A 14584-nucleotide genomic window follows, 5' to 3' on the forward strand; every position below is an offset into this window, starting at 1 on the left:
GGACTTCTCCTGAGTTTCAGGTGGTCTCCCACAGAAGACCCTCACCTGTTTTACAGCACCGTAACAGACAGACTGAGATGTAAGAAGATTCTCCATCAAGGACTGAGACATAAAACTCCTAAAAGGCCCCTCTGCTCCTTCCAAGGACTGGGACTGAAACCCCCAGCCCGGGGGAGGCAAGCTGACCGAAACGAGATGTTTGCCTGCAGGTTGTGACCACTGGACCAAGAAAACAATGGCTCTCATTTACTGCTGAGAACATAACTACCTGTTACATCTATCAAGCTCATTTACTGCTGAGAACATAGATTACCTGTTACATCTGTTCCCTATTGTATCTGTTTCCCCCCCCCTCACAATTTTCAGTAATAAAAACCTCTGAGTTAGCTAGAGCCTTTGAGATCTCTGCAGCGTAGCAGGCGGACCCTCGGCTGGACTGCATCAAAGGACTTCGTCTCTGCGTTGGTAGCTATATCCCCTCTCCCTCCTGCTCTCTCTCTCTTCTGTCTCTTTCTCTATCTTTTCCTCTCCCTTAATCCCTCTATCGCATTTTTTGCTGTGGTTATTTCAATAAAATTGCATTTGATTTGATTATCACTGCAAACCCCCTTGTACCGTGTTGGTGGTTTGCACTCTGAGATCATTCCTACGAACCATCAGGTCATCTGTCCACTAGGACGGACCCTGACAGGGCACCTCCTGTTTCCCTCCCAAAACTCACCCTCTATCCACAGTTCTGGAACACAGTGACTTCTCCAATCTATAAAACTAGTGAGAAAACACATAACGGCATGTGATTGTCTAAAGTTCAAATTCCTGCCAGAGTAGATGAATGGCAAAAGCATCACCCACCTTCCCTCCGCCCAGGCCAGGTCCGACATCCTGGGGTAGCCAGCCAGCTTCCTGAGGAGGTGTTTCCCCCTCCAGAAGGGGTCGTGCTCCAGAAGAACATGCCAGCTGTGCCCCGGCTTGCAGGGACATCACGATGCCATTGAGCTGCAGGGGGATGTTTCCCCTGTCCCAGTCCATGGCACCTTCACCGCACTGCCACCACTTCTCCAATGGGATGGGCAGCATGGAGCCACTCCCTCCACAGCTCACAGGGACCAGCGGAAGCATCTCTCCAGCTGCGCTCTCTCCTCCGTGCCACAGCCGCAGGGAAACGCTCCGGGGTTTTCTTCCAGCGCCACAAGACTCGTGCCGGTGCTACTTGCTGGCTCCTGGATCCTACTGTGCACAAGGATGCATCTCTGCTGTCTCCTGGGCCAGGCAGGGCTCCTGTAGCCAAGAATGCTCCAAAAGTCTTCCAGTGATGGCCTGTCTGTGGGGTCCATGCATCAACACCACCTGATGATGTGCTGGCACTCTGTGGAGAGAAACCAGAAACCGCTGCTCAGCGAGACAAGGCTCCTGTCCATGCTCTCCCACATTCCACAATGCCCAGGCCACCAGGAGTGCTCGGAGCTGCACCCAAAAGCATGAAGACCAAGGGCCTCCAAGGCGCACGCCCAGCCAGGTCATTTCCAAACCTAGGGGTAACTCTTCTCCTTGTGTGGGTATGCATGCATGTGTGTGTGTCAAAAAAGTGAGAAAAATTAGAGTCAGAAGACTGTCCTTGAGAATCTGACATTTCTTGAATGGCAAGATGCTCTTTCAGGCCAGAAAGCTGCAGGGGCAGGGGGTTTCCTAGTTCCTGCTCCTCATTGCTGCAAGCAAGACAATGCCAGCATCAACTTGTCTTTGATGAGGCCTTCGGATTGCTTGGACCAAGCAGTCCAGGCAGGCAACAGGAGGTCAAGCCAGAGCCTGACCATGATTAAAGCTCGCCTGACTTCACGCTTGATATTGCACCAGCCAAAGACCTGGCCCACACTTTTACAAAAGGAGCCGACACCATGCTTACCCTCATCCCAGTTCTTCAAATGCTGTGTATTTGCCTATGGGCTGGCCCACACTCACAATGCTACCTGAAAGACAAAAGCAGTGCAGGGCACTCACTGGCATACAGAGATGCCGCTGCCCAGAGCCTCCCAAAGGCAGCCCCGCTGCCAGCAGTTCTGGGCCCTTTGTGGTCCCTTGGCTTCCAGCTGCTGAGACCAGCAAGTGGGAGGGCCATCTTCTCCACCTTTCATCATGTGGCCTTTCCAAGAAGGCCTTGATTTCATTCAAGCACACCATCCCATGCCATAAGCCAAAATGAGAAGCCCTTAAGAAGGGGGCCCTAAGAGGTAACCAAGGGCCTTTGCAGCCTCTGCAGTCACAGCCACCATCACTGGCAGGTCCACTGCCAGGGGCACAAAGTGTCTGAGCCAGAGGAGGAGTAAGAACGGGAGCCCGAAAACAGCTGGGGCCAGAGAGCTCCCTGGGGCCTAGTCACTTGCTAGGTGCCAGCCTTCTGCTCAAGCAGAAACAATCTCTGCTTTTGTCTTTGGCACAGAAGGCAGCCCAGGCAGAGCCAAGCCAGGCCCAGCCACCCTCACCAGCAGCAGGAACTCCCTGAGTGCTGCTGCGCTGCCTCAAAGCACAACAACAGGTTCTGCAGAGAGGCCTAAGTGCCTCTGAGACCGAAGGGCAGCTTCTGGCGCAGCCTACACCCAGACACGCACACAACACACTGCTCTGGTAGACAAGAAATGCACCCGACTTACTCAGTGTCCTCAGGCCCTGCTCCTCCCTCATCTCGGGCTGCTGGGCTGCGCTGCTGCAGGCAGTACCAGCAGCGGGGGCGAGCTAGCTGCTGCAGGCCACGCTGCTCCGGTGGCACCAGGTTGAATTGCAGAGCCTGTGTTGAGCTGGGACAAGGAAGGATTGCCCATCAGAAGGGCGGATTGCACACATGCCCCGCGCAGTGCACGGCCAGAGCAAGGCCTTGGCAAGGTGCTGTCAGCCACCGCCAGGCCTCTCCAGCTGGGGCATTTTCCATGTCTCCTTCTCAAAGGCAACTTTGGGAAAAGCCCAAAGGCTGCTTGGATCCAGCCCCTCACGGCCACCTCCATGTTCCATGTTTGCAGCTTTTCTGCAAGACACTGGCAACAAGGTAGCCATGGGGCTGCCAAGATCCAAAGAGATCAGAGCAGGGCCCTAGAGCCTCGTTGATTTCCTCCTCCTGTCTTTCCCTGGGCAATGAAATCAGCCCGGAGCTGGCATGCAATGGTCTGCTCAGAAGCCCACAGCGTGTCCCTTCTCTGATCTGTTTCACCGATTTCCCCTCTCCATGACAGCCTTTAGGGAGCGGCCCTTGGGACATGCCTTCCAGCCCTACCCAGACCCACCCGCCCTTTACAATGCAGGGCTGCCAAGCATTCTCCTCTCCAAACTCTGTTCTGAGCAGCTGGAAGCGAAGCACAGCCTGAAGCTAATTAGTCCATGGAGAGGGCAAGTCCCTTCCAGGGGTCAGTGTCTCCCTGGTTCCCTGCAAGGCTGTCAACTGCGTCTTTGGGCCACTCTGTCTGCTGACCACAGGCAGCCTGCACTGACAATGGGCACAAGGGGCTGACTCCTACACTGAGAATCATTGAATGCTGCCTCCTGTCTGATCCCAAGAGACATTCTCGGGCCCTCTCAGCATCCCAGCTTAAATGTACAACTTCAGAACCCATTGGCCAGGGCTGCCTGGCTTGCCTGAAGCAGCACTATGTCACAGCAGGCACACAGCCGCCAGCATCTTCAGCCACCAGCAACAAGGGCTGCTCCAAAACTGGAAGCCTGGCCCTGCACCAAAGGCAGTTACAAGTTCAGCTGCCACTTACTGGCTCTGCACATTCAGGCTGTGGAGGGACAGCAGCTGGAGGCTTGATGTTCCTTTGCTCCTCTTCAGCCTCTTCCTCAATGACAGAGCCAGGCAGAGGAGCTGCTGACCCTGCTGTTGAGCCCTGCAGACAGACAGAAGTGAGAGAGATGGGCAAAAGCCAGTCCCTTAGCAGCTGCTCTCTATTGAGCTGGGAAAGGACCCAGAAGAAGGGCAAATCAAGACTTTGATACAAATGGCACTCTGAGGCATGAAAACCCGAGGAAGTTGGCTGAATGAGGTGCTACTCCATCTTGCTGTGCATTCGAGCTTCCCTGCTGCCTAGAAGCAACAAGATGCCTTGGAGCTGTCCCATTTACCTTTCATCTCTTGAAAGGCTCTTCACTGGAAAATCAGCAAACAGCCAGTGCTCCCTTTGCTGTTGATGATGCCACCGGGCAGTTGGCCTTTCTTTCAGCCTCCCACGCTGGCACTCCACACTCGACTGCAACAGGCCAAGCTGGCAGAATTGCCACACAATTCTCACATGCCAGCAACGTCACAGCTTCCTTTGCCACTCACCAAAGGACAGGCTTGCCTTCATCCACGTGTCAGGTGACCTGCAGCGAGCAAGGCAAAAGGAACCAGAGGCCCTTAGAAAAGTGGCCGTGCTGGCCACTTGCACAGCACAAGGCAGTCCCAAGACAAAGCATTTCCCTTTCCCAGCATGCCTCCCGGAGCAACAGCTCTTTCCCACAGCAAACAAGAGAACAACAAGGGTGCTATAGTAGGCTCTGTCTACATTTGGGCCTCTTTTGCCAAGAGAGAAATAGAAACATGGTGGTGGAAATGCCCCTTGCTCTTCAACACTCTGAGCTTCTGTTGTGCCCAGCAGCACAACCAGCATTTTCCTCTTCTCTTTCCTGCATTTTAGATAGATATTCTTTTAAATGGCATGCCCTAATTCCCATCCCTAGGCTGAAGATGATAGCCCAGCAAAGCTTCCACAAAGGGCCCCTTCCCTGTGGCAGCTCCCTGCTGAAGCAGCTCAGGAACAGCTGCTGGGCTCAGCAGCAAACCCTCCCTGCACTGGGCTTTGTGCTGCATGGCCAAGGGAATCGCAGTCTTGGCACACCATCAAAGGGTCAAGTCACGCAGCCAAGGCCTCTAAGGGGCAGAATTTGGAGCGAAAGGTGCTTTCCTTCACTCCTGGAGACAACCACTGAGTTGCTAGAAGTACTTCTGAGGATCTCCCCTCAGAGTCTGCAATTTGTAGCTTGTCTTGCTTGAAGCAGCAAGCGGAGGAAATGACAGACTCCGCTGCCGTGCACTCTCTCGGGGAGGGAAGGCAACCGCTGCAGGTTGCACGGCAAATACTCTGCACCCGCCACCCAGTATAGAGATGCCCCCTTTTTAGCTGATGCTGCTGGCAGGACATTGACCAAAGTGGCGGCATGTTCATGGCCATTTTGTTCCCAAATAAACTGGGCCACTGGTGTGGTATAAAGAGCAGAGTGAAGCAAAAGCCAGGTGATGCCAGCCCCATGAGAAACCTTTACTTACGAGTCAGCTGGGTCAGGTAGTAGCCCGAATAGACAAGAGAAAAGACCGTGCAAACCGAGGCACAGACCTGCCCGATCATTTTGGCAGCACTGTGCGGGTTTGCACACTGAATGCCACCCAAGGGAAGGCCCAGACTCCTCTCGGGGTGCAGGCCGTCTGCTGAGAACTCCTTGAGCACAAGGATCCTCCTGCAGGAAGCGAGTGGAAGAGCCGCTCTGAACAAGCAGGCCTTGCGCGCACCGGGACAACGCTGTGCTGCCAGCACTGTGACATGACACCTCTGGCTTGACCTCACAATAGCAGCTGCTCTGTGGCTTTCTTGTGCCCAGCAAGCCAACCTTCTGTACAGCTGATGCCACAGAAAAGCCTGGCAAGTTCTCCTCACTCATAAAGCAGCAGAAAATGTCCTCCCAGTCCATAAGGCAGTGCTCAAGGCATCCCAGGGGAACTCAGAAAATGTGCCAAGCCAAGCGACATCCAAGGAATCCAAGCAAACATGCCCTTTGCTCCCAAAAGCTTTGCCTGAAAGCAAGGCTGCTTCTTCTAGGTGGCATCGAAGCTGGTTCTGAAAAGTCTCACTTCTTCAGTGTCATTTAGGGGGAAAAAGAAGCAAAGATAATAAATTGCCAGGAGTATTTTAGGCTGCAGTCTCTTCTTGAGCACGTGCGTGCATGCTGTCCTTTGTTCTGACTCGCTTTGGAGGCTGCCCTCTCTTTGTGTCAGGGACAGGCTGGCTTAGGTCTTGACGCAGAGCTCCTGTGGTCCTGCTTGCTATTTCTCTGGCAACTGAAAGTCTCAGAACATCCCAAAGAGACGTGTGCTGATTCTTGGGCTGCCACACTTTCGTTGTGTCGGAGCTCTGGCAGCAGCCTGCAGCTCGCTGCTCTGCAATGGCCTGCAGGTGTCGAGCCCAAAGGAGCACCCTTTGGAACAGTGCAAAGCTGCAGTGGGACAGATGTTTGCGCAAGCTCCATGCTCCCTGTAAGGTTCCCTGCAGAAATTTGGATAGCTGCATCCCAGTACAAATGAGATGCCGTCACTCCCTTCTCTGTCAAAATCTTGAGGCAGACCCAGGAGGCATCTTGAAATTTTTGGAACAAAATCCTGGGTGGGAGGGGGAATAAAGTGCATGCAACTCCTCTGCAAATCAGCTCTGTTCACCCGTGGAATCATGAGCCTTGGCTTAGCTTTCTTTTGTGGTGACTCAGTACAGACATGTCATCTGATATTCCACAGGACCGTGTCTTTGAGGAGCTTTAGAATGGGCCCATCAGACTTTGGATTTATAGGATTAGATTGCATTTCCGCCATGTGGAAGATCTGAAGAGCACATGTGAGTAGGAAATAGGTTTGCCTTACCATCCCAGGACATGTCAGCTACTTTTTATTTTAAGGAGATTTTTCACAAGTAGTGGTGACTTGAAGACATCCCTGGATTTGATTGCCCATTCTGAGTCACAGTATTGCAGGTTGACTTTTTAACCCAACACTTTCAAAACCAGGGATTACCCAAATGGATTTTCTCAAACTTCTACAAATTTACCTCTGCTTTGTGAGCAAAGTTTCCTTACAGCTTTTTGATCAACTCACAGATCTTCTCATTTCCCCTACTTTGGCCTTAAGCACCAATGCACCTCTTTTTGAAATGCAGCTAAAATGCAACTGTTTCTGCTACTTTGTGTAACTTTTCTTGCATGAGATGGAAATAGTCAGTTGTGCTATGCTTTATAGTATACTTCATAATTGTAGGACTGAAAACAGACCACAGGAACTTCTCCCAGCATTAGAAAGTATGTAGAATAGCATTTTAAAGATGTCCTGACAATATTCATTGTATGCTTTATATGTAACTTTATTAAATTTATACTTCAGAGTAAATGTTACCTTGCAGGATTTCAGCTCAATTACAGGAATTGATATCCAGCAGTCTAATTTTCCTGTAAGACTGGACAGGGAAACTAATAATTTAGGAAAATGTGTTTTCCACATAAATGTGCAGTACTGTCCCGTCTGGCTTATTCTTAAAATGGCTCCATCTCGTTGACTGAGCCCACAAGAAACTTAGTTTTTCTTGAAAAGAAAGTAATCTGATCCATTAAATTACAAAATGGCATCTGAAATGCCACTCCAAGGTACTGTGTACTTCTAGGACCAACAGCTCCAGGGTAGATCCCTGCTGTGGATGCATCCCTCAGAATTAAAATCAAGCATCCTTGTGAATCTCGAGTTTGATTCAGAGATATTATGGTCAAAAGTCATACCTTGAAACACAGCTCCCATCAGTTTCAAAATAAAATAAAATTCTTCTATATATGTGCAATTTAGAGATGAGGAGGAAGGGAGGGAATGTACTGGAAGATTCTGAGAGGAGGAAAAAAATATTATAAAACTACTCATCCTTGTTCATTATTCCACCTGAGTGAACTCCTTGCTGTTCAATTATTAGAGTTAAATTACAAAATGATCAGCTACTGTATTAAAGTTTAAAGGGTTAACTTAAGAGTTATGTTCCCTCCTTCCCATACCACTGCTCTGGGGATGGGGCACATTGTCACTCATTTCTAATAGAGTAGAGGAATATATTACTTCAAGTGAATTCTGTCCAAGAACACAATGTGAGCTATTCTAAGTAGTAATTAAAGTTGCAAGAACTCAGAAATTTGTCAGAACCCTATTTTTCCATTGCTTTTTGATTCTTGGTCCATAAATTCCTTTGACAAGCCAGATTGTACCTGGGACTAAATTTTCAAATACACTCATGTTTCAGTATGTCCAGCTCTCTCAGTTGCTGAGGGTTGGACGTTTATACATTTACTCAGACCCCTGGTGCTGAAACCAGCCTGACTCATTTCATCTCCTCATGCCCTGGCTGATCTCCCCTCTTTCCCCTTCCACCCATTGGCTTTTGTCTCCCCGCAGCCCCCTGTGAAGAGCCTGGCTCTGTGTTCTCCATCCCCTCCTGGCTGGCACTGCCAGGCTGGGATGAGGAGCCCCTCAGCCTTCCCTGCTCCAGGCTGGACAAGCCCAGCTCCCTCAGCCTCTGCTCACAGCCCAAGGGCTCCGGCCACACCTTGGAGGCCCTTCCCAGACCCTGCTCCAGCTGCCAGGCATCTTTCCTGCCCTGGGGAACCCAACCCAGGCCACAGTGACCTGGATAATCCCCATCCTTGATGTCCTGGTCACACAGCCCTGGCCCCTTGTCCCCTGTCAGGCTCTGGGATGGATCCTGTGGAACATCCTTTGGTGGAGGCTGTGGCTCCAGGTGGGCTGGGGGGATCCCGGGGGACAGGGACCCAGCTGGGCATGAACAGCATTGGACTTGTTGGGAGAAACTGTGAGGGGGAGCTGGGGCAGAGTGACCAACCCAGTGACCTGACAGAGCCCTGCTGGGATGTCACACAGCCCCTCTGGGATGTCACAGCCTGCTCTGTGATGTCACAGCCCAGTCTCTAATGTCACTCAGCTGGTCTCTGATGTCACACCAGTCTGTGATGTCACAGTCTGCCATGTGATGTCACAGCTGGATATCTGATGTCACAGATATGGCCTATGATGTCATAGCTGCTCAATGACCTCACGTAATGCACTCTGTGATGTCATAGCCCACTCTGTGACCTCATGTTATCAGATGATAAATTGTCTCCACCAGCTGAGCTGACACCTGGAGCTTGTTCTCCAAAACCCCAGGCCTATGGAAACCACACAATGCCCATTGTGTGAGAAGGGGAATTGGAAGTTCAGCAGCCTCAGTGTCCTGCCAGCTCAGCCGGGCCCATGGGAACATTGGGGTACATGAGCACCAGGGACCACCAGAGAGACCCCAGGACAGAACAACACATGGGTAATGGGGAGAGGAAAAGTGGTAATGATTTTGGGGAAATTATTATCATCTGTATTTTTAGTCCAGGACAATCAATGAATTTGTGTGCAAAATACAGAAAATAAACAGAAACTTTCCTGTTCTCAGCATGCAGGGCTTTGGGAGGAGCTATCCTCTGTGCATCCAGCTGAATAAAGAATGCTGCTTCTTAATGCTATATTGGGATTAAGGAGTTATCTGTTTTTCTGAATTTTTGGTAACACTCCCACTGCCAAGGAAAGCTCTGTCTGCTGCTGTTCACAAACAGAGAAGGGCTGGTGGCAGATGTGGGGCTCGGAGGCTGCCTGGGGCACAGTGACCATGGAATAATCAAGTTTTCAATGTTCTATGAAAGAAGGAGGGGCAGCAACAAAATTTCTACACTGGAATTACGAAGGGCAGACTTTCGCCTGTTCATGATACTGATTTGGGGAGTACTAAATCAGTTACTCATTTCTTTTAAGGGAAACAGTCCTTAAAAACCAAGGGGTCCAGGAAAAATGGACACATTTCCAAAAAATCATCTTAAGTGGGAAGGAGCTGCCTGTCCCAGTGTGGCAAAAGATGAGCTAGTGAGGAAAATGGCTGTCCTGGCTGCCCATGAGCTTTTGTGGGAAGTCAGGGGAAAACAGAGGGTGCATTAACTTTGGACAGGAAGTCAGGCAACTTCGGAAGTGTTTCAGGATGTTATTAAGTCATGCAGAAAGAAAAGCAGAGATGTGAAAGTTCAGTTAGAGCTTAACCAGGCCACTTCAGTGAAAAATAATGGAAAAGTTTTCTATAAATAAATTAATTATGTAAAAGTCTGGATAAAGAGAACCTCTACTCTTTATTGGATGCAGTGGGGAATATAGTATCTAAAGATAAAGAAAAGGCTGAACAGACTAACATCTTGTTTCTCTCAATTTTCAATATTAGGACAGGTTGTCCTCAGGACAAGTGTTCTCCTGAGCTGGTGGATGGGCACAAGGAGCAGAACAGACCCCTGTAATCCAGCAGGAAGCAGTTGGTGACCTGCTGAGCCTCTCAAATGCTCATAGGTGTATGGAATTGGATGGGATCAATCCCAGGGGGATGAGGGAACTGGTGGATGAGCTCCATCAAGCTGCTCTCCATCATTTACCATCAGTCCTGGCTCAGCAGGGAGGTCCCAGAGCACTGGAGGTGCCAGTGTGAGCCCATCCCCAAGAAGGGCTGGAAGGAGGATCTGGGGAACTCCAGGCCTGTCAGCCTGACCTGGGTGCCCGGCAAGGTTATGGAACAGATCACCCTGAGTGCCATCACAGGGCACCCACAGGATGGCCGAGAGATCAGAACCAGCCAGCGTGGATTTCAATATCTGCACTGATGATCTGCATGAAGGGACTGAGTCCAGCATCAGCATATTTGCAGATGACACCAAGCTGGGTGTGAGTTTGGATCTGCTGCAGGGTAGGAGGGCTCTGCAGAGGGCCCTGGAGAGGCTGGATCCAGGGCCCAAATTCAACAAGGTCAGGTTTAACATGTCCAAGTGCCAAGCCCTGCACTTTGGCCACAACAACCCCAGCAGCTCTACAGGCTGGGGACAGAGTGGCTGGACATCAGCCAGGCAGAAAGGGACCTGCAGGGACTGATGGACAGCAGGCTGGACATGAGCCAGCAGTGTGGCCAGGTGGCCAAGGAGGCCAATGGCTCCTGGCCTGGATCAGGAATGGTGTGGCCAGCAGGAGCAGGGCAGGGATTGTTCCCATGTGCTCAGCACTGCTGGGGCAGCACCTCGAGTGCTGCTTGCAGTTCTGGGCCCCTAATTTAGGAAGGACATGGAGGGGCTGGAGTGTGTCCAGAGAAGGGCAGCAAGGCTGGGGAGGAGTCTGGAGCACAAGGGCTTTGAGGAGTGGCGGAGGGAGCTGTGGTTGTTTATCCTGGAGAAGAGGAGGCTCAAGGAAGACAAGGCAGTGTCAAGGCACAGACTGGACTTGATGATCTCCAAGGTCTTTTCCAACCCTGCTGATTCTGTGACTCTCTGAAGCCACCCTTGGAGCAGTTGTAGGATGAGCCCCGGGCCTCCTCTTCAGAAGCTCCAGCAGCCCAGGTCCCTCAGCTTCTCCTGCCAGCCCCAAAGCCCATCCTGTCAGTCCTGCAGAGCCTCTGCAGCTCCTCCTCACTGCCCAGAACAGGGAGCCCCAGAGACAGACACAGCAGCCCAGATGTGCCCCCCTGGCCTGGGGTGCCTCTGGCAAGGGAGCAGCACGAGGCACTGCAGGAGCCTGCAGACAATTCCTGCAGCACTTGTAGGATGATCCTGCTGCCCAAGGGACGTTCCCATGGTGCCAAGTCAGGAACTGCAATGGGGAGTGGAGCCAGAGAGGAAAGGGCAAACAGGGATGGGCTGTTTGCAGGGGAAGGGACAGAAGTGGGCAATAGGAAGACATTTGTAGCAGGAAGAGTAAAGAAAGCAAAGGTGAAGCCAAGGAATTGCTCAGGGCAGTTTGGAGGTGGCTGCCACGCAGCCCTGGCTCTGAGCAACAGCATCTGCAGTGGGACAGGAAACTCCCAGCTGATGGGAACAAACTTGCTGGCTGACTGCAGAGGCCAGGAAAAACCTGAGTGGTTTCCCTGGTGTCCCCCAGCCCTTGCTGGCCCCAGGGCCGATGGCATTTGTGCTCCCTCAGGTTCATGTCCCCACACCAACAGCATGGGGGTGCTCCCCCTGCTGTGTGCAATGCAAACAGGGGCTGCTGAGCCAGTGCTGCCGTGTCTGTGCCTGCAAGGATGGGGCACCTGTGTGAGCTGGGGAGAGGCCAGGGCTGCAGAGGGGGGATGTTGTTGGCAGCTCCGTGAGGACGCTCTGGGACGCTGCCCTGGGCTGTGCAGTGCACTGGGGATGGATCAGCCCCTGCTCTGCTGCTTCTTCCCGTCTGCCCCATGGCCCTTGCAGAGCCCCAGTCATGCTGTTTGCCCCCAGCCGGCCCACAGCCAGCCTGGGGCTGCTCACGAGGGTTTTCTGTGCTGAGCATTGGCCTGGCTGTGTTCTTGAGAGAGCCTGGGCAAGGAGCCTGGAGCCCCCAGGCCCTGGCCTGAGGCATCAGCGCAGCCCCAGCAGTGCCCATGGCCTGTCCCTGCTGCGGCCCTGGCACTGCCACCCCCAGGGCTGTGCCCGGCCCCGAGAGCACTCAGGCCCTACAGCAACACCAGGGCCACCTGGGCAGCAGGGCAGGGCCACGGCAGCAGCACTGGCAACACCAAGTGCTGCTGCTGCTGGGCCCAGCTGCTGGGCCAGCACTGATCTGCCCCCAGCTCTGCACACAGACATTGCTGCTGCAGCTCCAGAGAAGGCAACAAAAGGGCATCTCTGCAGAAAACTCTGCTGGGAGATCATTTAGTTCCTTTAAAGCCACTGAGAGTGCAGCCCCTCATTGACACAGTCTGTGGCCACAGGGAATGTGGAGAGAAACAAAATGAGAAATGGCACAAGCAATGACATTTATTTTTTTAAAATATGTAAAACTAAAACAAGGGAAAAAAATCCCCACAACCAAACCAAGAAGAAGTATGAAAGATTACTTTTATTACAAGTTATTTGCAAAAATTGTCCAGCAATTTACTGTCCCTGAAAGCATGCAGTCATCAATCTCCAAACTGCAGCCTTGAGCTCCTGGTTCCTCAGGCTGTAGATGAGGGGGTTCAGGGCTGGAGGCACCACCGAGTACGAAACTGAAAGAACCAGATTGAGGGATGGGGAGGACATGGATGGGGGCTTCAGATAGGAAAATATGATAGTGCTGAGGAACAGGGAGACCACGGCCAGGTGAGGGAGGCAGGTGGAAAAGGCTTTGTGCCATCCCTGCTCAGAGGGGATCCTCAGCACAGCCTTGAAGATCTGCACATAGGAAAATACAATGAGCACAGAACATCCCAGTCCTAAGGAGATGGAAAACACTAGAAATCCAAGTTCTCTGAGGTACAAATTGAAGCAGGAGAGCTTGAGGATCTGTGGGATTTCACAGAAGAACTGGCCTAGGGCATTACCATGGCACAGGGGCAGGGAAAATGTACTGGCTGTGTGCATGAGAGCAGTGAGAAAGCCACTGGCCCAGGCAGCTGCTGCCATGTGGGCACAAGCTCTGCTGCCTAGGAGGGTCCTGTAGTGCAGGGGTTTGCAGATGGACACATAGCGGTCGTAGCACATGACAGTCAGGAGAGAAAACTCTGTTCCAATGAAGAACACAAAGAAAAAGAGCTGTGCAGCACATCCTGTATAAGAGATGTCCCTGGTGTCCCAGAGGGAATTGTGCATGGCTTTGGGGACAGTGGTGCAGATGCAGCCCAGGTCAGCGAGAGCCAGGTTGAGCAGCAAGAAGAACATGGGCGTGTGCAAGTGGTGGCCGCAGGCTACGGCGGTGATGATGAGGCCGTTGCCCAGGAGGGCAGCCAGGGAGATGCCCAGCAAGAGGCAGAAGTGCAGGAGCTGCAGCTGCCGCATGTCTGCCAATGCCAGCAGGAGGAAGTGCCTGATGGAGCTGCTGTTGGACATTTGCTGTGCCTTGACATGGGGATCTGTAAAAAATGTAATAATGGATTAGCTGGGTTTGGAGAGGACTTTAAATATCCCAGCACAACCTGGGGGCACTTTACTTTCCCCCCACTCCCTGCCCAGGGCTCTGCTGCCTGGAGCTGTCCCTGCCTGCAGCTGCTTCCCTGTGCCCAGGGTTGGGCCCTGCCAGTGCTGCCAGAGCCCAGCCCAGCCCTGGGGGCTCAGCTCTGCCCTGCAGACCCCTCCCATCTCAGGCACTGGCCAGGGGCAGCTGTGGCTCTGCAGAGCCATCAGAGCAACTCTGAGGGGGCTGGAAAAGCGTCATTGATGCTGCCTCTGAGTTGTCCTGTGCTAATTTCTCTAACTGCCTGATTTCGAATGATTTCAGAAAAAAAATTTCTCACCCTGAACTGAGAGATAAATATTGATGTGCAATTTCTCACTCAGACAACCCAGAGCAGTAGATTAATAAAGCAGGATTTCCCCTTGCATGCAGTCCCTGACTCAGTGTGCTCCCTGTATAATCTACTTTAAAATGTTCTGCAGTTAAATGCCATACTGGGAGCAGTCCTGATCAATGCAGCATCCTCCCCACACAAGGAGAACACTTCCAAGCCTTACCAGCTCTCTCCTTTTACACAGATCTTGTCTCCCAGTGCTGGGAGCAGCTGCCAGGACTGGCTGAGAGCTGTCCCTGGCAGGCAGCAGAGTCCCTGCCCCAGCACAGCGCCCTAGGCTGCAGGACCCTGCTCTGCAGGACAGCCCTGGGCACCCCTGGCTGCTCGGCACAAGAGACAATCAGAGAATGTACTCACAGGGTCTGCAGGCATTGGGATGTTGCAGCTTTAGGAGATGGCTCCAGGAGCTGCAGCTGCATTGTCCTGCAACCAGAGGTTCCTGTGCCAAGGGCTGGCAGTGATTC

General features: G+C 52.3%; 1 protein-coding gene across 1 annotated transcript; it reads right to left on the reverse strand.

The window, feature by feature from the left end:
• Positions 1–1097: 1097 nt before the first annotated feature.
• Positions 1098–13662, reverse strand: LOC128947357 (olfactory receptor 14J1-like). Its single transcript, XM_054291610.1, has 7 exons — positions 12734–13662; positions 5291–5478; positions 5044–5105; positions 3750–3872; positions 2715–2792; positions 1960–1967; positions 1098–1278 (listed from the first exon to the last, which is right to left on the reverse strand). The coding sequence occupies exons 1-7, from the start codon at positions 13660–13662 to the stop codon at positions 1098–1100; spliced, it is 1569 nt and encodes a 522-aa protein (XP_054147585.1).
• Positions 13663–14584: the final 922 nt, after the last annotated feature.

This window comes from Melozone crissalis, unplaced genomic scaffold (genome assembly GCF_028551555.1).
Source record: "Melozone crissalis strain CALT ecotype California unplaced genomic scaffold, PUWL_Pcris_2 ptg000097l_1, whole genome shotgun sequence".
Lineage (NCBI taxonomy): Eukaryota > Metazoa > Chordata > Aves > Passeriformes > Passerellidae > Melozone > Melozone crissalis.

What these genes read in the sequence shown, in the direction of transcription:
- LOC128947357 (XM_054291610.1), bottom strand. Translation starts at nt 13,662, where the DNA reads ATGTCCAACAGCAGCTCCATCAGGCACTTCCTCCTGCTGGCATTGGCA. An exon ending in CTACCTGACCCAGCTGACTC is followed by an intron (nt 5,106 to 5,290) that starts GTAAGTAAAGGT and finishes TGGCGGGTGCAG; the next exon opens with AGTATTTGCCGTGCAACCTG. An exon ending in AGCCTGAATGTGCAGAGCCA is followed by an intron (nt 2,793 to 3,749) that starts GTAAGTGGCAGC and finishes TCCTTGTCCCAG; the next exon opens with CTCAACACAGGCTCTGCAAT.